This window comes from Branchiostoma belcheri, unplaced genomic scaffold (genome assembly GCF_001625305.1).
Source record: "Branchiostoma belcheri isolate BF01 breed outbred unplaced genomic scaffold, Haploidv18h27 scaffold14, whole genome shotgun sequence".
Classification (NCBI taxonomy): Eukaryota; Metazoa; Chordata; class Leptocardii; order Amphioxiformes; family Branchiostomatidae; genus Branchiostoma; species Branchiostoma belcheri.
The window spans coordinates 998,410-1,022,869 of NW_017802824.1; the positions used below are offsets into that span (position 1 = coordinate 998,410).

The following is a 24,460-nucleotide window of genomic DNA, read 5'->3' on the forward strand; positions in this document are numbered from 1 at the left end:
GTTTTAACTATACAATGTAGTAACATTTAATGATCATCAAATTAAAGTTTACTTTACGAGGATATTTAATTTGGTACATATTTTCTATCAGTTACAAAGCTTCTAAGGGGTAACCATCTATAAGCAGTAGTAGTAGTAGGCATCTTTCTATCTCAAAAGATGATGGTAGCACTCTAGGTCTGGTGTTGTGGCCGCATGCAAGTCTAGTGTGGCTTAATGACAGCCTTATCTTCGCATGGCAGCCCCTGGCCCCTGTTAGTCTGTATGTATAGATTTGCAAATATAGTAGAAGCTAGAGCTTCCTTCAGACACACATGCACACGTCACGTACTAACAGATATACACACACACACAGCTGGCTACTGTGAGGGATGATGTCACATAGCTTACCCAACATGTATTCATGTCCTCTAGGAGATGCCAGACATAGCATAGGGGTCGGGTTACCATTCAGGGGACTCCCATTTACTTATTAGGCCGTCACCCTACTCAGGTAAAAGACAGTAAAAGAGAAGCTAATACAACTAATGGTGGAATTTCTACTGGTTGTGGATTCTTATCCCATATCCCTCAGCTACTAGTAGAGGTCTTCATAATAATTTAAAACTTTGTAAAATTGCTATGGCTCTTTATATAAGTTTTAAGAATCCTCAAAATTTTGTAAGTACATTTGTATATGATATTATGTAAATCAGTAGTGCTGGTAACAATTTGTCAGTTATTTTGTATTCAACCTCGATATTGTGTATAACAACGATTTTCTTCTACGATCCCTACCCTCTGCCTTGCCTGGTGGTATCTCCCATATCCCCCTTATAGATGTAAGTAATGGTACGTTCTGCTTGCTATCTTTGCTGTGATTGGTTAGTATCCAGAGCTTGCCTGGCCTGTGTCACCGCCTCCTCTGTCTGTAGTGGAATTTCCAATGTCGGAGGGAGAGGCACCTTGCGCTTCCTCAGTTTTGGATCATGTGGTAAGGCCAGCACCGATACATTACTTCATACCCATGCCATTTGGGGATTTTTCCTTCCTTAGCTTTCTCAGAGATTTATAACCTTTGAAGATTTCTGTCCAGTAGATCGGTTACTGATTCTACAAACTGTAGTCGGATGTTGAGGGTTATATACATTTTGTATATGAATTATCACTAGTCATGCTGTAGTAAACATCATGATTTGTATTATGTAACTTCTGCTGCTAGCTATTGTGATATATTTCAAACTTCCAAACATGCATGACGAAAGTTGTTTTTATCATGCTTGTAAACATTTTAGTACACAGTAGGCCGGTTCAATCTTTTCCTGCCTACACATCACGGATACCACAGAATATTATTCAGGTCATTCATAAATCATATTATTGATGTATGAGACAGGAAGATAAGATGGATCAGCAGTATTTCAATGTGACCTGATTTCTAATAAGTATTAGGGCTGGATGCTGGATAATTCCATAATGGCATGTTGATTAGATAAGCTGGGAGGAGATGAATTGAGAGATGACCCAAGGTTTTGCCCTGTGTCTCTATGCTAGTTGGTCAGATGCTCTAGCCTGGTTACCAAACCAACTTTAGCTTCGCCGTTATCTCTCTTTTATGCTCTTCGCAAATAGGACATAAGAGACTCGGCAGCTAAAACAGGTTTGGTAATAACCAGGAAACAATGCTTCATAGGTTGTAGTGTGATGTGTGGTTTACCTGAATAGTAAGTATAAAATGTATCTTCTGACTCTCTGAAAAGAAGAAAAATTCATGTATGAAAAATGAAATAAGGTATGAAGAAAAATTGATAGAAGAAAAAGAAAATAAGGTCGGGAACATCTTTATTTATATCCTTCTATTTGACGTGATAATTCATGTTTATGTATTGTATTTGATTAATTATTTCTTGTGTATCCATTATGGTTTTACCTGCAGAATTATGCAAATGCAAACGTGCAACTAAAAGTCGGTCATAGGTTATGAACAGCTTACCTCAGTCTGTTATATACTGCCAGGGTAGCTATATTAGTTTTGAAACAGATGGTCCACTATGACAGATAGAAATGCTGGGAATTCTGGAGATGCATAAAATGGTTGAAAACAGGTTTTGTATTATAGTTATTGTTTTCTTACTTTGCGTTGGTCCTTGTTGAAGTTGTCAGCAAACACTTGACTCTAGGCTGGCCTCTGGAGGATAGTATGGATCTGGTAAGAGTTAGGGTCATTCTTACTTTATATATACAGCTATGCTTGATGAATGGCAGATGTAGGTACTAGTAGACTGTGGAAACAGTTAGGGAAATTCCACACTGTACACGCATGCAGACTTTTCCAGCCATCCTGCATTCAGCATCCAAGTTGTTTACAACATGTCGGATCAAAGCAGCCGAACAGTAAAAATCTTAAAGCTTGTTTATTCAAGTGAGCTGGTGTGTAATTCTTTCAAGCACAATCACTGAATGATGAGTTACAACTGCTGTAGGAAGAGTGTGAAGGCCAGGAGGTTTATTTGCTGCACTGTGTTAGTGCAGTGTGGCAAGGCCACTTGGGGGAGGGGACGGCTGCCTTGTTTAGAATAACCCTGACCGTACTGTGAACTCGTATTTGAGTACTGAGTCTCATTACAGTTTAGCATGCAGACGTGTCTACTGCTTGGCGCAGTCTTGCATCATGTGCACGTATCAGTGTACATCTGTTTGCCTGTACAAAAATAATCTCCAGTTTATCCTAATGCTTTAGATTTTTGATGTACCGTTACCTTTGCCAAGAATGTTTTTGATAGTACATGGATGGTTGTATATACATTGTAAAGTTTGTATTCTTTATACATGTACAATGTCTGGTCACCATATTGTCTATGGGTTACTGGTACAATATTTGATACATTTTCATACATGATTGAACCACTGGCTAGAACAACTTTGAATTTGGAATGTTTCAGAATTCAGATTCCTGATACATTAAATACTGCAGTTAGGATAGAGTAGTTGATCTATTCTAGCACTAAATACCATCACAGTACAACTGGATGCTTTGGCTTCTGCTGCAATACCCCTGCATTGCCACTATGTGTCTAATTATAAAACAGTAACTTGAGTATACTGAAACATTCAAAGGTTAAGCCCAATGTCAAACATTAGATGATGTAAAAATGGCCTGTATTGCATTATTTACTTGCCCTTGCTAAAAGCTATGTGAGTCTGGTGTTGTTTTCAAGGTGCTGTAACAAAAAATCAATACAATGTACAATCAAGGTGCTTTTATCAGAAGGTGCATTTCAACTTGATCCAGATCGGCTAACCAACTCCACTTTGATTTCAGTCACTGTTGAACGAAAAGATGAAAGAGAGATGTGTCTTGCAAATCACTGGCTGAGATCATACTGAAGAGAAAAAAAATTGTCTTTTTATCTGGTTTTGTTAGAGTCAAGAAAGAGATCATAATGCAACAATATAGACAACATGCAAGTCATTTCTAATTATAATGTGATAAGCTAGATCTATTTCCTGGTACATTTGTATAGTTTCTGGTATGTTCCTACTCCTTTTCATGTCCCAGAAATAGCCCTGACTGTCTTCCTTGTCCTGACATTGTCGTAAATTGTACTGTTTGTTTTTTTAGGAGCGGGGTGTGCAGATACCCAGGCCAGTCAGCCATGGACCAAGTTCCTTCATCCCAGAACATGAGGTGAGAGAAACACCCATATTATTTGCTGTGTTGTTGAATTTAGATTGAACCCTTGGGGTCATCTCAAGGTCTTGTTCCAGGAACTATGTTTTCTTTTTGTGTGGTAACATGCAATGTATTGTGTGAACCTGGTTACAATACAAAGACAAGAAAAAACAAAAACATACCCACCGACAATAGCAGGATAGCAATGGATTTCATTTGACATGGGTAAGTTCACAACAGGAACCTGCTAATAGCACAGATGACACCTGCTGCAAGCACACAATAGACACCTGCTAAGAATACATACATTTGTGACATACTAGTAACATACATATGCTGATAGCACGGATGTCACCTGCTGAGAGTACAAAAGACACCTGCTGAGAGCACAACAGACACCTGCTGGTAATGTACAGCAGACACCTGCATGTTACACATCGCTGCCACCTGTATGCTGCAGACACCTGCAGATAGTACACAGCAGACACCTGCAGATACTACACAGCATACACCTGCAAGACAGAACTATCATCCAACATTATGATAACAAGCACTTGCAAATGGCCTCCAACAGTCATCTTTACAGTAGATTGCTTCCTAATCAACTCTGTTTGGGGTTGAGATGGAGTTTTGAAACATTCCCTATTCTGTCAGGTGGCTTAATAGATTCCCCTCCTCAGAGATGAAACAGCAATTGGATTATTGGTGAGCCATCCCGGAGTGGGATGTAATATTGCTGTCCACATCCCAATGGGAGGCTTACACGTGTAGGAATGCTGAGTCTGCTACATGTTAGGAATATCTTCTAGAGATGCTTCAAAGTGTCTCTTTGCTTTCAGGTAAACCAGTTGTAGGGTCTTCTTGATGTTTTATGCATGTAAGTGGTTCTGTCAAACTCCTTGGTGTCTGGAATGTTCCAAATCTAATGTGAATGACCTTTTCCTACAAAACTCCTTCACTCAGAAAAACCCTATGTCTCCCTCCACAACGTTATGGCCATTAGTACTGGGGGCACCTTGAACTGAAGTGCCCTTCACCTCAAAGGCTCCTTTTTCCTCATTAGTATAAATCGATTCTTCTCCCATCCCCCCTTCAAACAGAAATGGAGCGGTCTGGTTATTTGGTACAAAGAAAAAACTCTGGCAAGGAATTGTGGGAATAAATTCTTGCACCTACCAGTAAATGATGGACGTCCGTCCTGGGTTCAGCATGGGAAAGGTCGCGACCTTATGATAATCATCATGGCGGATGTAGTTGCCTCACTTTGATGAGCAATTCATCTGGATGACTGAATTTACCATGAAAAATAACGGACGGGAATATAATGGATATTGATGGTGGTGTGGGTGGTTTTCTGTCATAGATCTAACATAAAGATTGTAACTTTGTGTCATAAATTCAGTCATGATTTTTTGACAGCATCACATGTGAAAAGGGCTTGACATTTATAATGTTGAAAAACTTGTCAAGATTATTCCGCAAGAATTAGGGCGAGGAGGAAAAAAGTTGACAGTTTTGGCGTAAAAAGGTGTCAATATTCATAACTCACACTGTATGCTTGTACATATAATATAGAAGTGGTATTTAGGGCAAGAACATTTATCAAAGTACTGTCTTGAACTGCATTTTTTTAGAAGCACTGTCCCTGTTTATATCACATTTTATAGTGCTTGGTACATTCTGTAGGACATACAGTCATATACATGTATCTTGCATGTCAAACTAAAGCTGTAGGAAAATCAAATTCAATGATGAAACGATGAATTTGTTGAAGCCATCCCAAACCCAACCTTTGTAGGAGTAATAATGGGAATGCAGGAATGTAAAGATCATGCATATATGTGAGTTCCATTTGTTTAATATCTGTCAATAGCATTAGAGTAATACATCAATCAATAAGAGTTGTTGTACATTGTATAATCACTATCAATAATAATAGCAGAGCAGCACCCCTCCAACTCTTCGGCCATGCCCCCCACACCAATTTAATCAATCATTGGTTCTCTGATTCACCCGCTTCATTTTTTTTCTGATTTGCAAAAAAAAAAGGATTTAGGTTCTGAATCAACCCCCAAATGTTTTGGCCCAAACAGTTGAAGAAAGCTAGTTGTTACAGTTTTTCTATCTATCAATTATTGGTTTGATAAAAAGTTTAAGATAAAAAAAAAGAATCATACAAACATTTTGGTCTTTATAATTTAAAACAGTGAAGAGAAACGAAGAGTTAAAAAATCTCAGCAGATATAAAATGTCCAGGCCTTTTCTCTTTATATACCTCACTCTCTGCAGAAAAAGAGTTGAAATTCTCTAATGCTTCGGTACTCCTTCTTTTGTCCTTTTGTGTGTTTTCTCCCACCTGTCTTGTGCATACGGTTGTTTCATTTAATCCTTTCCCAGGGTATTATCATATATTCCCCCCAATTAAAGAAAAAAAGCTATAACAAATTCCTTCCCAGTAAGTCATAGTATCCTTAATGAAGACAAAGTGTTTTGTTCGGATAGATTCCTATTTTGTGTACGTTGGATTCCAGCCTTTTTAGCTTTTTTATTTTGTACGATAACAATCAGTGGAAGAGCATAAAAGGTAACCAGACTGGCATCCAGTCTAATTTTGTGTTTGTACGTGACTCAGGGCAACGCCCACAAGAACAAAACAAGAAAAAGAATTAATTGTGCTGTACATCGCAAGTGATGTGGAATTACTAAGTACTGGTTATATGTGTGAAGACAAAGATCGTGACAATAGGGTTGGGGCATTGAAAGGACTGTACATGCTTGCATTACCACAACTGACAAGCATGATTATGAACAACTGACAAGGCAACGATTACAATAGAAGGTTTGACGTAAGATGCTACGTGTGATTCTAAATGAATTCAAAGAGCTTAATATCTTTTGTACACGATGTGCCATTGACTTAAAATTAAAGCAAAGTCTACCAGTATCCAAGAGTTCTTACCCAGACAGTCCTTACTTATCTAAACAGTAAAATTATACACCATTCATTGATGATAGAAACAGACTGTTGCAGAATTAATTGTATATATTGTCTGCCAATGTGGTTGGAATATCCTGGTAGCACAACAAGAAGTAGGGCTCAGGTCATATTCATGGTGGAAATTTCCTCCATGTGAGCCTTCCCAGCATGCAACTGCACAGGCCTGCTTGCGGCTGCTCACCCCTGTGCAGGGCCCCCTAGGTCACCTTGAAACAAGCAGGATTCATTTTGCCATCTGGTGGAGTCTGTGGATATGTGTCTTTATAAAGGTTACGTTTGCATCGCTATGATGAGAATGTTGCATGTGTTGGATTGACTTAGAAAAACCCCAAGGTCCTTAATTATTTCTTTATTCCAATCTTAAGAGCACCCACCTGTTAATTATCAAACCGTTACTGGACAAAGTACTATAATTTCATATAAGCAAAAAAAATTATACAACACGTATGATTACCTAAATGTTTCCATGTCAGAAAAAAATGATAAAACTGCAATGAGGCTTGTGTAAAGAAAGTAAGATATTAAGAAATCTAAGTAATGGCGATCATTCTGTAGCATTGGTGTTCACCTATGGGTACCTGAAATTATTGATTAGACAGTTATTGGTGCATGCAGTATGGATAGGTCATAGGAAGTCTGGTGCCTTGGATAAAAATTGATTTTTTTTTTCTTCAAACATTACCCCAGACATGGTTAATTCAACTTGCTTGGGTGTAAACGGATGACTAGAGCAATTGTGACAGACAGTAGGTTACCAGTACTGGTGACACAGTAGTTGTGAGGCAAATGAGATTTTAACACTGCTGTAAAGACCATTTCTTCTGGGTCAGAAGGTCAACAAAAGCATTCAGCACCCTGTAGGAGAATTCAGTACTTCCTTTGTTGAATATATTCTGTCAGATTATGATGCAGGATACAAAGGGTTGTGTGCAAAAGAAATTTTAGACACAATAGATGATGCACAAGAGGGATAACTAGACTTGTTGCTAAACTGGTCAACAGAAGACTTTGAAAAGTTGCTGTGCTATTTTCTGGACAACAAAGAAAAAGAGGCTTCCTGTGTGTCCTCAAATTTAATTACAGGGCGCTTAGGAGAAAAGAATGTATGTCTACAGACTGACATAAATACATGCATACATGGACACCTGCTGTGAAAATTATCATGATTTTTTTACTGGCACCTGTCAAGGGGACTGCCACTGTCTTTTGTGATGATATGCACAGATAAAAAGTTTCCAAAACCCTTAGTGTAGAAATTATGTTTTCTGCTCGTTTCATCCTTGTGAGTTGTGACTATGAAAGTATGATACAATCATCATTTTTTTCCTTGGTTATAGGTAGGTTATTTTTTGTGACATTGAGGTGAACATAATATGTAGCCGAGGTCCGTCTTGAGTGTAAGGTGTTCCAGTCATTGATCATACATGTAGCTGTTTTCATGTCGTGATATTTGTGGGAAAGCGGTGCCTACATAGTTTTGGCAGGGCATGTCTTTCTCACGTCTGTCATCGCCTTTCAAAACCAGTAAATCTGCTACACTACAATGGGTCAAAGTAAGCCATTTGGAGAAGATTGGAAGTCACATGCCCATGTAGAGGGTTGATCCTGAGAGAATGCATGTCTCAGATATGGTGGATAAGTGATGTAGTACCATGTCAGGCTGGCTTTTCCTGCCAAGCCACTGTGTTACACTCAGATGCTGGCTCATTGACAAGTGTGGTCACATGAGCTAAAATGTTAGATCAGAAACTGTGGCAAAATTTAAGGACGCAACCAGGGCTCTAGCCAGTTCAAAATCTTTTTTTATCAGCCCTGGGATGAGAATGCTCACAATCTCGGGGGGAGGGGGGGTCCAGGGGCAAATTCTGGACATTCAAGCCTTTAAAAATCCAACCTCCTACATTTTGAGAGGAATACCATGGGGTTGAGAGTGGTTGTTGGTGGTCCTGTGAATGTCTCTCTATATATAAATTTTTGTCAATTTTGTCCATCAAGGTTTACTAATTAGTTTTAAAATTTTTCCGTCACATGTCACAAACTTCTTACAATTGACGGAAAAGGGGGTGCTGGCATCCTGGATGCAACCATTACCAAAATATGTATAAAAATGTAGTAATATTCCCATAACCAAGAAAAACCATCAGCAACTTCTTTCTATCCTTTCCAGTATCCCTAAGATGGAAGCTTAAACTTTGGACCATCCTATTGTATACAAAATGTATGTCACACTCCCCCCCCTTCCCACATACACATTTCTGTCACATCCTATCTGAAATATAGTGTTGAGCATTTCTTTTTCCACCCACAAGTTAAACTCTGGTGTCCGCCCACCACAGATAATAAGATATCAAGCAGCATTCCCTCTTGTCCCTGATGACCCTTACTGATAGACTCTGTCCTGTATACCAATCAGAACATTTGTTGTCATGTTAGTGAGGAAAGAAATAGCCAGTTACCGGGTGGGACAGGCTGTTTCCAGGGTCATGATCGTAATGTTGAAGATAGATTAAGATAAACAACCACCTGAAGTAGACAGGTGTTTGCACACCTACATGTGCAAGGTCGCCTGTGTTTTATTACAGGTGGCATAAGTTTAAACAGCCCACCTAGGTTGGGTGTTGTCAAGGTGGCCAGGTAGGGCAATCTGTATGCTCTTTAAAGAACAGGTGGGACTGTGTACATAAAGAAATAGATTATCCAGTAGATATGTTACATGTTGCACATACATATACTGTCGTACCATATACGGTGAGGACATCTTTCTGATAGTAACTGAAACCTTTTGTTATTATATAGTCCACATTTTTCTACAACATTTGATATGATTAGATTAGCCTTTAGTCTATCCCATTGTCAGGACAAGAGCACATGAAAGTATTCAATGAGAGTAAGTAAAGAAATCATTGCGGCTGACAAAATCTATAGACCTTTCAATTCAAATTAGATCCCAAGTCTTACAGGCTTTTCACACCAAGTACTTGCTTGATACATGTATGTCCTCAACTGTTTAAAGATTGTAGACTTAAGCTTGATTGAAGATATGTCTTTATTGCTTTATACCCATTGAGGTACAAAGGTAAAGGTTGATCAAATATGCTACGGTGTCAGGAGAAAGGTCACTCCACTTACATACGATAAGTCAGATTCTAAAGAACAGTGATTGTGATTGGTTTGCTTGTACTTCATAAAATGTTTAAGATCCTAGAGCCTTCAGTATGTCCGTATATATCTTTATTTACCTACTCTGCACCCCAACCCTTTCAAAGAGCTCTAGAGGAATATATACATATCATGATTATTTCATGTCAATTAATAATGGCACAAACCATTTCCCTTGTTACCAGGGGGTAGATTTTTAAGAAGCCTAAACTAATACTCCTTAAACAGCATAATTTGGGAAGAGGCCTTAATACTAAAGGCTTTTCTTGTCCGCATACACTTAAAGATTTTAGTGAGAAATAGCTGCTTTAACCACAGTTGGCAAGAACTATGTCTTAAGATCATAAATGTAGACTTAGATATCAACCCCCCTGAGGATAATAGACTTGTCCCACTCGTGCTAGGTGGATGGTGGTGGTACTATGGTGATATTTGCTTGTCCCAAACACACTTAGAGCCAAACATTAGTAACATGTCAGTGTCGTCCTTGTCCTACTTCTAGAGTGACCAACCTGAATGAATGCGGCTATTGTGATACAACCACGTTTAAAAAACTAAGTAGGGGTAATAGGGCAATTTTACCATCCCCACTCAACACGTATATTCTTCTTTGGTTTATATACCTACCAATTTTCTTGACATTGACTGTCATAAAATATTTTACTTTCTGTATGCACAGCTAAGCTAACATCAGAATAAGTATGTGATTGCCAGAGCGTTATTAGGCTTTAATGTCATAAAACACCCAAATTGGATGTACATAGTATATAACTACAATTCAGTGGTTCAGATTTTTTTAACACTGTCTCGCCCCTCCCTGTCTAGACTTGGAGACAAACTTTGTCATAAGCTGTGATTGTTGATAATCCGATCATATTACTTGTAATGTCTACTCGAACAAGCATTTGTCCAAACAAGTGTACCACATGTAGTCCACCTCCTACTAGAGTCAAAGGGTAAAGTATGGTGAAGTAAAATTTGAGAAAGTACAAACTCCTGTCTACGTTGTTTGCTAATCATTGGTTTAATATGAAAAATAGACTAAATACTCGTAATTAGTTTTCACAACTAGAATTTATCAATCATTCTTTATCAAACTCACTGGTCACAACATATTTTGCTAACTGATAAAAAATGACGGTGTTGTAAGCCTGAAAATTCATTTCTGTGTCAGCTTATAGCTTCAAGTATTAAAAGTATGATGAGCACTTTTTTAGAATAATAATAATAGTTATCACAACGGTACAATGAATCAAAAATTGCCTAGGAACTACAGGGTAGAACAATGCCTGGCCCTAGAAGTCTTTAAATTTCAAAATCTTGTGGCCCTTAGAGTCAGGTAGACGTATACATTGTACATTGTATCCTTGCCATATCACATTAGGGGACTAGAATGAAGTAGTTCTGCCTACGTGCTGCTTGGTGCGTCTTTGTTGCCTAGATCAATACTAGTAGACGAGCCTGCAGGTATCGTTGGTAAACATTGATTGCCTCTTGCCTCAGAGCTTTGATCTTGTACTGTGCATCACTTGACAATGTGTGTGGAGCCCGAGGTTGCTAGTATATGGGTAAGTATGTCCCAGTGTTCATACATAATTTAGACTTCTTGTCTTATTTGAACAGTTTAATTTTTACAAATGTGTGTAGACTAGAGATGGCCTGTTGGAACTTGGTGCCAGTGTTGACTTTGAGAATACATTTAGTGTTGACTTTGAGAATACATATGGATACTACATTGTATTATAATATACACTGTATACAGTTTAGTGATAACAGTATATGACAAGGCATCCCTTTTCTCTCTGCCCTTTAGTTTAAACATTGGGAGTGGAAAGGACATACATACAGTAGCTCTACTGTTCCAGTGGTAGCATTACATTTACAGTGCAATTATTTCTTCTTGCACCTCAACTTGAAGGTTCTGGCAAGAGGCCCGGTGCCTCACGCCCACAGACACACCTTTCAACCTGACCAATCACAGAGGGGTTTGGAAATTTTCCAAAATTCATCTGAAATAAAACCTTCCTGTTCAAATCTGCAGTGACTCATGGATAAACCACTGTCATTTAACAATCCACAAATATTTGTAATTTTGTCTCAAAGAATTTATTTGCAACAGTCATGCTGCGTTGAATGAAGAGAAATCTGAAATTTCAAAAGTAAGTAAAACAAATAACTGTCATGTACACCTGTGGAAGTTCATGCAGTCTTTCCTATACTGAGAAAAATGGAACGGTGTGATAAAAAACCAGCACTGATCCAACGCACCTGTAATCTGGGACACCTGGTCACATGACATCATCACTGGCATCATAGCATTGTGACATTGCCATAGTAACAAGTCATTAGTTTGTGCCTGGGCATTCAGAATGAGACAGAGGCATTGTTGGTGTGGGCTAAAAAAAGATTGTAACTGTACTGTCTTTTTCTTTGAAATCCAAACAACTTGCCACTTAGAAAGGTGCAACATTTTCATAGCTTCCAAAGTTCTTGAAATAATATCTTAAAAGGTTATAAATCAATTTATTTTGAATCATGCAAGTTTCATAAATGCATCAGCTGTACAAATTTTATGTCAGCAGTTCTGGTAAAAACAGTTGACTCATTGCTATTCCGACCTTGTCATTAAGCAGAAGACAAGTTAAATATTAAACTAGATGAAGTCAACATTCTCTAGTGTTAGCCACCTGCCCTATTTAAATGGACCAATAGGAGGAGAGGAGTGTTGTGGGCACAGTACAAACTGTCCCTTTCAGCTGAGGTGATTACCGGGCAACAGAAACCGACCAATCAGGACAGTTCTGTGGATATTTTTAAGTCCCCCTGGTGATGATGCAATCTGGAAGGCCTGCAAACTGAGGTTATAGGGGGAGCTGCAAATGTAGCAGGGCTCATGCATGTGTCAAGTATTTTTGGGACAGCAAGTAAGATGCCAGGACTAGTAATGAGATCATTCTCACAGCCTTCGCCAGGAGACACCATAGAGTCACACCGGGATTTGGTATGGAGAGTGGCTGTGTCAGTGGGCATGGTAAGGGATGGTTGCTACTGTAAGCTGAACATGCATGCACATGTTCATTCTAGTAGTACATGTATTTGCATTCATAGTTTCACTTCCTTTAGCTTGAGTGTTTCAGCTTCAGAACCAAAGTCCTTGTTCTTTGACTAAAATATATTTTATAGACATGATCTTTAGGTGCTGTGCTGTTCTGGGTGTTCTGTACTAGTACATGTTGTACATTGTACTCTGGTATTGATCCTTGGTTATATGATTGTCACATCATGGAATTATCCCATCCTGTTGTGATATTCTACTTCTAGTACTGAGTCCCTCTGAAACCTCCAAGTCTGCATGATTTTACATTGGAAAACCATGCCTGCTTTTGCAATTCCTACAGTTCGTAGTTGTTCTGGCATTTCAATCCTAGCTACTGCACATGTGTAACCTGACTGTTGTCCCCTTCAGTGTGTCAGATGTCAAAGGTTTTGTTCCAGCTGTTCTCACAGCCAGAATACTGGTACAAGCATTTCTCCAATGTGGTATCTGGATCAACTTTGGCCCAAAGAGGAAATTATATGTAGCCAAAGGTCAAAAGAAGTTACATGTAGCATTGATAAGATAGTCTGGTCCATGGCTGTATCATGGTGATTACAAACTGTAAATATGTCTGTATTCATTATCAAAGTATTCAACTTTTGATATTGACAGTGACTATACCCAAAAGTATTGGGCTATTTGTAAGAATTTCTTTATCTGACATTGGAGTGGTGGACTTTTGCCTATAAAGCATACAATGCAGTGCTGTGACCACTACTAGTACTAGTAGTCCATTCCTACCAATAGCCTGAATTTGAGATGGTTTGATATTTATTGAGGCTACATGATTTCATCATACCGTTTTCATATTTAGCACCATGAAGACAGAGCCCATCCATCTTTTGTTGACATGCATATGTCTTGTTTGTCTACCATTTGAATATCTCGGCCCAGTACTAACGTACAATATGTACTGCAATACTGCACAGTGGAAAACTGTTTTCAGCAAACATACATTCATCCTGGATCATGTTTGTTATAACAGAAATCTCGTGATTGGTAGAAGCTGATGTCATTGTACATGTATGACATCACTGTTTTCAAAGTGTGAAGCGTGTCATTTTGTCAGCTGCAAGTTGTTGTAGTGGACTATGCCCAATCAACTTGGTAACAATACAGTTTTATTTGTATAATAATTACACATACAGTATGTATATACATGTATGTGTACTCTGGAAAAGTCACCTTGGCCTCAGTTTTCACTAGTAAGAATGTTAACAAATGATAGATTTTAAATTACTACAACTCATTTTATATGTCTGTTTTTGTCAGAGTCGTTACCCCCTGAGACTGCCTGTGTTGACCAAGTAATGACATGTATCGTTGCCAATGAATACAAAATTTGAAATACAAAATTAATACAGAAGGATTTGAGTTAGCCCGACTGTATCACACTTCCAGCAGCCCTTCAACTGCTCAGAGGCCCAATCAGCCCCCGACATGTGTGGACTGGGGGAGATTGTGTAACACATTCTGGGCTGTGAGCATGGCTGAATGCATTGCTTATCAAAAGGTAGTTTGGCAGGTCGAGTCTGGGACAAAAGTTAATGTGTCATAGGGTTTGCACACCTGACTCAGGTAATTGGTAACTAGAGCTGAAGCTCGGACCATGCATGAATTGTTCTACATTGTTGGGAGATTAAACTATGGTGGTTTTTGTCTGACAAGTTACACTTGTCAAGCAAATCAGCTTCAAAGCTATTACATACCTTTTTACAGAGCTGCCTTTAGCCTTGTATCCCACTCGTATATACACCAAAGAAGGGAGTATGCGTTGCATGTACATGTCTGTATATGTCTTACTTTTTATTAGTGTACAGGTGTATATGTTGCAGTCCAAACAGCACAGGTTTCCATGTAATGTCCTTTTACTGGTATATCTTAGAGAAATGGAAGGATCTTTAGAAGTTGTCCTTGTTACTGCCACAGTTACACAGTATCTGTCACAAGCACGTCAGCAGAACGCACTGCACCTGCGGGAAACCCGTAATATATTGTGCATAGCACTTCGGCAGAACGTCTCATATAAGGTTTATTTGTGCATATAAGGTTAACACCCCGTCTGTAGTTTCCAAAGGTTATGTAGGAAAAGCTATCCTTTGCAACAGTCAAAATTCTGATGCAGTGTTGACCAAAAATCCACCGAAAATCGTGAAAATACAGGGTTCTGCACAGGCGCAGTACGTTCTGCCCCCGACGTGCTTCTGTCACAGTACCAGCTGGAGACATTAGCTGACAGCTGTTTTGGCCCTCAGGTCCAGAAAAGGACATCACACCAAAGCCCCCCAAAAATAAACAGGTTGGCAGGATGGCAGCCAAGCCAGAGATTTTCCATCACGTCCACTCCCCCAGACACACCTCCCATTCTGACCAATCAGAGAGACCTTTGGAAATCTGCCAACATTCCTCCCAAAAAAAAAAGCTTTATCCTGTCCAGGTCAGATCTAGACCTGACATGTGGATTAACAAGCCCCGCATTATATAACAGCCTCATAAAATGTCATAAAAATCATTCAACGGTCAAAGAGTCCTTGACTCACATCAGTCGTCAATAGTGCTGTAGTCGATTCCGGACTTGTAAAAATGTTTAGGTTCAAGTAAAAAAAAACAACTGAAAGTCAAGAACTGATTCCGGACTTATCACACAAAAAACATGTCACATACCCCTTTTCTTTCCTAACCACCTAAAACCTTCCATAGATTGCAAAATCTGTGCTGTAAAAAGAAAAAACATTGCCATCAGGCATCATCAACTGTCGGCCTCCATGTTGTGTGGCCACAGTTTTGCCCATACAACATGCAAGGTTGTCAACATGCAATTATGTATATGACAGGTACAGACTTCTGAGTCCAGAACTGAAGCTAAACCTCTGGACTTAAATCCGGACTTGAACCTAAATGTGGGTTTAGGTAGTACACAGCTCTACTTCTTGTCAATGTTGAAAGTCAAAAGACGAAGCTTGACCGTCAGTAACCATCCCAGGTTGACGTGTACATTTCCAATCCTAGCCAATCGGAAGCAGAATTAGCATGTTCTGAAATAAAAATCCAAAGGTCAGTCCTGACGTCCGTTGACAAAGGTCAATGTGACGGGCAGTATGAAGGTGAATACATCAACTTGTTTACGTACCAGGTTGTCATTGGTTGTAGCGACATGTATTTTAGTTTCTGGAGGTGACGACTGAAAGAAGGTTCCAGTTGAGATTCTGACACAGGAGTCATCATGAGGGGAACAGTTCTTGGAAATGTTGGTACTAGTTTTAAGTTTCAGCTTTTTTCATTTGAGTTCCTTGGCCCATCGCCATGGTTGTTGTCAGTCATTCTGATACGAAAATATACAAATGTATACCGCACTGGCATATCAGTAATATCAGACAGGTATGTAAATGTATGTTTGGTTACAGCAATAGGAATAGACAGTTCTGTCTTTCTGATGTACATGTACATGTGAACTATATATTATAATCAAATTTTAACTATTTTAAGCTCTGACCAACATTTAGTTACAAGTCTTATACTATAGCTCCTATTGTATTGTGAGCAGATATGTTTGTTGCATTACAGTAAGTGCCTGCTCCTACCATAACTTTTACAAGTACATGACTACCAGTGTTGTATAGACTGTCCATTGACATGCTTAGTACCTAAAATGTTCTGCATTATCATTATATAAATCCATTGATAAAATCTACAGTTTTTCCCTTGTTTATAATTACATCATTATTACATTGAGGATAATATCATATTATCATTCTTCTAAAATTGAGAAGTAGATTAGTCTGTACATCTATACATGGACCTCAAAGACCTTGAACCTGCAAAAGGGTAATGCCTTCTTGGCAAGTATCCATCATCGACATGGTCTAGTGCCCAGAAACGCCTCAGACACGCCTCCAAAACCGTCCAATCAGAGCGGTCTACTAAATCAGACCAGGAAGGACTGGAAATTTCCACTGACAGGGAGGTCCCTCGGCCAATCACTGTTCAATGTGAACACCACCTGTTTAAACACTCCACATTTTGTGAAAACGCATTGATTTAAATATGGTGCACAGAAATGTCTGAAGAGTGTTTTTCAAAGTCTATGTATGCACAGTACTACATGGTCTATGTGCATTTTCTATATATTGGGAACCTCCGATCACATGGTGGGTACTTGTACATGTAATGTTCTTTTAACTGTGTTGTAGAAAGAGTTGCGTTTTTGCTTGATGCTGTGCATGTACATGTATGTGCAATGGAACATTGTGTGCCAAAAAGGGCAAAACTTCCACTCGAGTTTTTGCAGTAAACCAGCTATCTGTAGAGAGCTCAATGTGTTAGACTCGTCAATGAGTAACATTGTCAATGAGCAACATTCCTGTTGTTTTAGCCTGGATGTCAGACCCATAGCACACTAGGCCTTGCACACAGGATAACTTGGCCTAGTGTGCTATGGGTCTGGCATCCAGGCTAAGTTGTCTAGGCAAATGATAGAAAGGTTAGTGGGTTAGAGTACTCACGAATAGGTTTGTTTTTGTGAATGAGAAGCTGTTTTTGAACACTCAGGGATCTTGAAACTAGGTTGTTTACATTGCACAGGACTGTTAGTGTTGGATGTTGTGTTGTTCTGCAAAGCTGTTCTTCCTGCTAGAAAATCCAGGCACGACTCTGATCAAATATTCTAGCTATACTGTGATATACAGGCTAACCAGAGTGACATATGGTCCTTGATTTGATATATCTGCTTGGAACAATCATGATACTGTTGTTGTTTTTTTCAAGAGTATCGGGGATTCGCTATGAGCAAAGTACTACTTCTCAAGTATCTCCAATGTTGCCACTGACATAACTACCTGATCTACATCTAGGAATGCAAAAACCACAGTTTCCGCTGTTTTGCTGCCTGCCACTTTGCTGTAAAAGGAATCACTCCTACCCTTATCGGGTTTCTAACAGGTCACAGTTTTTTACTGCAAGCATTTAGAGCAGCTGATCCAGTGTCTGTAGTGACAAAGGGGAACAGTTGCTTGTGTTGACATAACCTGCTGAGATTGCTTAGGCTAGGTCATGCTGCCCTAGCAGAGAAAGAATTTGCAATTTGTTCCATTTTGTTACTTTAGCCACACTTTATGTTAATGTTCAGATGGGTGTCTGAGAAGACAGGTCAGTGACCTGGCAGACTGTGATCTGGTAAGTTTGTTTTTACAGACTGGTGTGAGGCCAGACTTGTGTGGATGAAGGGAAAACAAGTTGGCATATTTGGCCAGCTGATTGGGCGATTCCTGATATCTGGGGCACGATGTTTGTTCTTCGGGGCGGGCAGTGGGAGGAGCTGCGCTCTTTATGGCACATGCCCGCCGCTCATCGTAGATCTGAAGCCATATCGCGACAAAAATTCACCACTTAGGACGTCAAAACTTCGTCCCTATCTCGATTTTCTCTGCCGGAGCCTGAGGAGAACCAATAGGAAAGAGCGTTGTTTAGCTGCTGGGTGTCATTTTGCCTCCAGGCATGTTCTTTGACTGACAGACTCTCCCATGCTGTAATGGAAAGTTACAGGGTTCTCTCATAAGTATCCTTGCCAAAGGCTCATTGGAGTTCAGCTGGTCTTTCAGCCCGGGGCAAGAAACGTGCCTCTAGTCAGGCGGCACGATTTTCTAAAGACGGTGACTTCTGTTCAGGAATCTTGCCTCAAGTTAAGTGCCACGTTTTTCTAAAGACAGTGACTTTTGTTCAAGGAGTGTGCCTCTTGTCAGGTGGCAGTTTTTCTCAGTGAATTCTGTTCAAGAAACGTGCCTCTAGTCGGACGTCACGTTGTTCTAGAGACGGTGACTAATCTGTTCAGCAACATTTAAAGTATCGTCTACATTTGTGTACTGTCATGAGAGGGGACGGAGCTGCAAGGATTGCAGACTTGCCGAAGGTTGACCGGAGTCCAAATGCGTTCATTCCGTGTGCAGAGTTACCGGGTAGTTATTGGAAGGAGGTCGGGGAGGCGGTAGTTCTGGTAAGTTTCCATAGGCACATGAAGAACATTTGGTTACGTTATGGGTGGAGACATACCATGTCCACTAGATCATCAACGTACTGGTATACTGAGCTATCCACTCACCCCATACCAAGGCTCTAGCCAACTTTTTTTTGCCAGCCCAGGTTTATGATCAGACCTTTGTGGAGAGTGCTTGTCAATTTTGTCAGTCAAGGATGACGGATTGTTTTTTTTTTTTTTCTGTCACATGCCACAAAATTCTGGAAAGTGATGGAAAAAACGGGCACTGGCTAGAGCCCTGTCCCATACACGCACACTCACATCTACATGTACATTTTGTACAATGTACCTTTGTACTTTTACAGCAACTAAAGGATCTATTACATTCTTCTTGTCTTCAGGTCCTCTGACAATGTACTTCTGATCAATGTGCATGTCACGTTTTGCCTTTAGCCTTTCTAATTGCCCACGGGAAGTGATTAAAATCTTACACCTGAGCTCACATTGTTTCTTTTCTTTACTGTTTTTTGCAGATTGTACCACCAGAAACAGATGATGAACAGGTAAGGTCACAGTTTAAATGTCCTCTCAAGTCTTTATTGTAAAATTGTTCCATGGTAAAATACAAAAAAATGTTCATCTGTAATATATATGTGTAAGGTACATACAGTGTAAGAAATTTTTTGAGTCTATCAAAAGTTTGTGTTATCAGTAATTTTTTTTAAAGAAGAATTTGTTGATGTTGATATCAACCTTACCTTTTAAGTTGCCACATAACGTTACAGCTACATGTAACTAGACATTATCTGACATTGTCAGTCACGTAAAATAAAGCCAACAAGTGTCTAGCAGTCCCCGTAATGTAATATAATGAGCCAGACAAAAGTGCTTATGCCAACATGTAAAACTAATGCTGTAGTCATTCTGGTACCAATTGTGCGAATTACGTGGTGTTTACAAAGAACAGAGATGAAGTTATGAGGATCTGAAAGGCTGACAAAACTGGTGGGTTATTGGTGCAGCCAGCTTGCCTGTGACAGTACATGAAGTTATTGCCTGGGAGTCAGAGGTGACTTACCACAGTTCAGGGCCACTGACCCCTAGGCAAGTTTTTCACATGCATTATGGCGCCCTGTCCAGTAGCCATCCCTTGTTCTGGAATTTTCCCCCTGGGGACAGACAAATTTCTACCATTCTGTCCCCATTGACAAACAAAAATCAAACTTCTATGACAATTCCATCAGGCTGTCATCATTGGCACAAAACTTCACCCAAAGACAATTAAAAATTGCCCTTTGAATGCAGGAAACGCATTTGTATTTTTGCAACAGCAAGTTTGTGGTGTGAGAAAATGGGGGTGCGCATTGAAATATACATTTGTACATGTATGTCATGGTGGTGGCGAGTACAGAAAAAAGAAAGTTGACAAATTCTTTAAAATGACAAGTTTTCGGTGCAGAAGTGACCGCAAAAAAACACAAACATAAAAGTACCGCGAAAAAAGTCAGGAATTACAGTAATATTTCCAAGGTGGGAGGGGCATAGGTTCCTCTGGAAGGGACAGACAAAAATGTAGAGCTGCAGACAGCCCTGGGTCACACATAGGCCAGGTAATCCACCAGGGATTTACACTCTGACCCTGGCCTACTAACAGCTACATGTAGGGAAGAGGGAAGCCATCAGCCCTGACTTCAATTCCATATATGCTTTAGGTCAGGAAATGTCTTGAAGCATTTTTCTTTTTTCTAATGTTCATATAATGAAAATGTACCCTATACCGGGGGGGGTACTAAAAGATGGAGATAATAAAAGATAAGGAGTACATGTATGTTCAAAACAACAACACCAATGTATTACTCTGATAATATACAATCCATATGATTTGGATTAGTACATGCCATTGGTCAATTTAGATAAACTGGTTTATACAGTCTTAAAATGTCTTAAATGGCTATCAAGAAATGTTAAGAAGGATCAATTAGAAGGATCTTGGTCTTTTACTTTACGTATGTATGTAATAATGGCAACCATTGAATTTTCTTGGCTTTGTCAGCAACATTCACTGGTCAAATTTATTGCATAACCTTGGCCATATAACTGTGTCCCCCCTCAGTCCTATATCACCTGTTTAAATGACCTGTTGCTTTGTGTGGTCTGCCAATCTTGTTTAGATAGTAGCCAATAGGAGGTGACATATTTACCAACCAAACAGTGCCGTTCTGACCATATTGACATGTTTATATATCAGCCAGTTCAATGACCTGTTGTTTTGAAAAAAAAAGTCATTTTGATATTAACAAAAATATGGTCTTTTATGTTGCATGTTATAACTTCAATGTCCTTACATAGTTTTGATTGGTTATAGTGAGATTAAATTTGGTTAGTAAATTTATTCATAAGTGTCCATATCAGGGCTCAAAATTCTTTTTTCTACATACCTGCTCCAGACAAATTTTACTTACAACACTTAGAACTTAGAAAGTATGGATCATACTAAAAAATTGTCGAGAAACCATAGCCGTTAGGCCCGGTAGACATCAGAAGCACCTACTAAAAAATTGTCGAGAAACCATAGCCGTTAGGCCCGGTAGACATCAGAAGCACCTACACAGCTCCAATCAGGGTTGGCAATACCAACTCTTGCACTCTCACCATGCAAGTCATGTTTTCTGTGCGAGACTTAAGTTACTGTAAATCACTTTTTTTTTGGTACTTTTATATTCACGGTTTTCGTGGTCTTTTCTGTACCACAAATTTATCATTAGCGCAAACAAATAATTCACCGAATTTCGTTCTTCTGCACCTGCCGCCTCTGCGAACATATAGTTCCACGAACATGTCCATTTTTCTCAGACTGCGAAATTTTGCTATCGCCCATATAAAGTGATTTGTACTGTTACAGTATTGGAAACACCAAGTATTTCAAACCCTGTGTCCAATTTTACTTGCATTGGCAGTGCATATTTATGCAGGTGGTATTTGGAGACTTCTTTCCTGTCGAGTAAAAGCTAACCTCCTTCGCTGCCGCCCTTCCAGACCAGACAGCTGTTTGTGGACGCGTTCCTGCAGAACAATCGGCTGGAGAACATCACCAGTGTCATGGGCTTCCACCCGCAGTACCTGGAGAGCTTCCTGCGGCTGCAGCACTACCTGCTGCGGATGGACGGGCCACTGCCACAGGACTACAGGCACTACATAGGAGTCATGGTAAGTAGAACATCTGCTAGTAGTAGTAGTAGTAGTAGTACTTATAATGCAGCACTACTTGCTACGGATGGACGGGCCGCTGCCACAGGACTACAGGCACTACATAGGAGTCATGGTGAGTAGAACATCTGCTAGTAGTAGTAGTAGTAGTAGTAGTACTTCTTGATGCGGCACTACTTGCTACGGATGGACGGGCCACTACCACAGGACTACAGGCACTACATAGGAGTCATGGCAAGTAGAACATCTGCTAGTAGTAGTAGTAGTAGTAGTAGTAGTAGTACTTATAATGCAGCACTACTTGCTACGGATGGACGGGCGGCTGCCACAGGACTACAGGCACTACATAGGAGTCATGGTGAGTATAACATCTGCTAGTAGTAGTAGTAGTAGTAGTAGTAGTATCACTTATAATGCAGCACTACCTGCTGCGGATGGACGGGCCGCTGCCACAGGACTACAGGCACTACATAGGAGTCATGGTATGTAGAACATCTGCTAGTAGTAGTAGTAGTAGTAGTAGTAGTACTCATAATGCAGCACTACTTGCTATACGGATGGACGGGCCGCTACCACAGGACTACAGGCACTACATAGGAGTCATGGTAAGTCTACTAGTACTTAGTAAATATTCTGCCAATTCATTACATGTACAACATGTATGTACATGTTGCCTGAACAGTAAGTAGACATAGTTTCTGAGAAACAACATCGAAATAACCCAAGATGGACATTTTATATCCATAGTCTCTTCACACGTCAGGTGGGGACACCCCTAGGACACAGTCCTTTGTTTAACACAATGCGTACTTATAAAGATATTAGCACCTGTCTGTTAATTAATTGTGTCCCGCCCTCTTAATTGCCTTGGTTTTGTGTAGTGCTTGTGAGTTTTCACAGTTTTTTCTAAAGACATTCTGACAGACACTTTGTGAACAATGAAAAGCACAACAAGCAAGTCCTCCCAAAAAAGACCCTGTAAAATCACTAGAAAGACATTCTTAGAAATGCTTGAAAAATGTCCAGTATTTTTGACAATGTCCAATGTCCGCTAGCTGTTTTATAGACATTTTCGGCTCATCTGGCAAAAAAAAAGTGGTCAGAATGGCCAGGTGGACATGTAGAGGTGGTCACTTCTACAGGTTTGCCTATATAGTGTTTGTGCTTCCATTGAGTTCACAAGCAAAACCTTATAATATTACATTGTATATACGGTATAGCAAAGCCAGTGATGCTAACACTGCCATGTTCTGCCCCCCTCCCCAGGCGGCAGCGAGGCACCAGTGCAGCTACCTGGTAGACCTGCAGGAAAGCGAGTTTCTCATGCAGGACGGCGATCCTGATTGGCTGAAGGGCTTGGACTACATCCCACAGAAGCTAAGAAACTTGTGCGAATTGAACAAAATCCTGGCACACAGACCGTGGCTCATTACCAAACAACACATAGAGGTGAGAAAATTATACAATTTATATACAGCCACAAATTAGAACATCTTCTATCTTTGTGGTGAGTAGTGAACTAAGCTAGGGGCAAGACCTAGAAATGCTACTTCCAGACTTAGATGTGACAACATACTACACATAAGACACATGGGAGTTGCCAATTACTAGTAAGCCATTGTGCAACAAGTGGAAAACCTTCACATCTAGATTGTTGACTTTTTACCCCATGTTACCTACTCCAAAATCTCTTCTTGCTCTACAAGCACTATACCAGTGCCTGTGAGAGGCCGTGGGCATCCTGCTTTGCCAAAAAAATTCTATTCTGGAACTTGGTATTTTCCACTGTCTATAGGGATTATGTATCCCTGCTAGTTGGTTGTCTGGTGGAAATTGGCTTTGTTTAAACTGTGGATCCAGTTACTAGTGAAAGTTTGCCCAGTTTGAAGTGGGTCAGGGTGTTCTAATATTAGCCTGTGCACAGAGGAGCTTGTGGGATTGAGGAGCTGTGATCATGAAGTGGGACCAATTTGCTGCTCTAGTTGCTGAAGTAAAAGCCTGGTAGTACTGGCTGCATTAGGGTGTAATTGGAGATGATCTCTTACTCCAGTTGTTCAGCTGAAAGCCTGATTATCAGCTGTTTGTCTGCATTGTCGCCAGGGTATAGGGTTAGACAATGCATTTTTACTTTAAAGACTAGCAATATACATACCCATAGGCTAATTTGGATGAGCTGACTAAAATCTACCAGCTGCGTTGTATTAGCACAGAATATGTATGTTGTGATCTACGTGTACTTGGTAGTCCGCATGCATTTTAGATTCAGAAATACAATGGCTGATTGAGGACTAGAGGAATTACAAAAGGGGGACTTGTTCATGCAGAGATGATGCAGCAGTGCCATCTAGTAATTTTCTGCAGAACTTCACCATTATT

General features: G+C 39.9%; 1 protein-coding gene across 12 annotated transcripts in view; it reads left to right on the forward strand.

Annotated features, from left to right (window-relative positions):
* Positions 1-24,460, forward strand: part of LOC109464656 (sestrin-1-like) — a 56,919-nt gene that overhangs the window by 23,901 nt on the left and 8,558 nt on the right. For 8 of the 12 annotated variants that reach the window (XM_019761678.1, XM_019761679.1, XM_019761681.1 and 5 more), the window contains 4 exons: positions 3,602-3,667; positions 19,411-19,440; positions 21,914-22,084; positions 23,351-23,533. In XM_019761678.1, coding sequence (XP_019617237.1) covers positions 3,602-3,667; positions 19,411-19,440; positions 21,914-22,084; positions 23,351-23,533 — 450 coding nt within the window. Of the gene's footprint in view, positions 1-901; positions 974-3,601; positions 3,668-12,653; positions 12,841-16,978; positions 17,055-18,271; positions 18,896-19,410; positions 19,441-21,913; positions 22,085-23,350; positions 23,534-24,460 lie in introns of those variants that run through there. The other 4 variants (XM_019761688.1, XM_019761685.1, XM_019761690.1 and 1 more) reach the window with 4 other exon arrangements.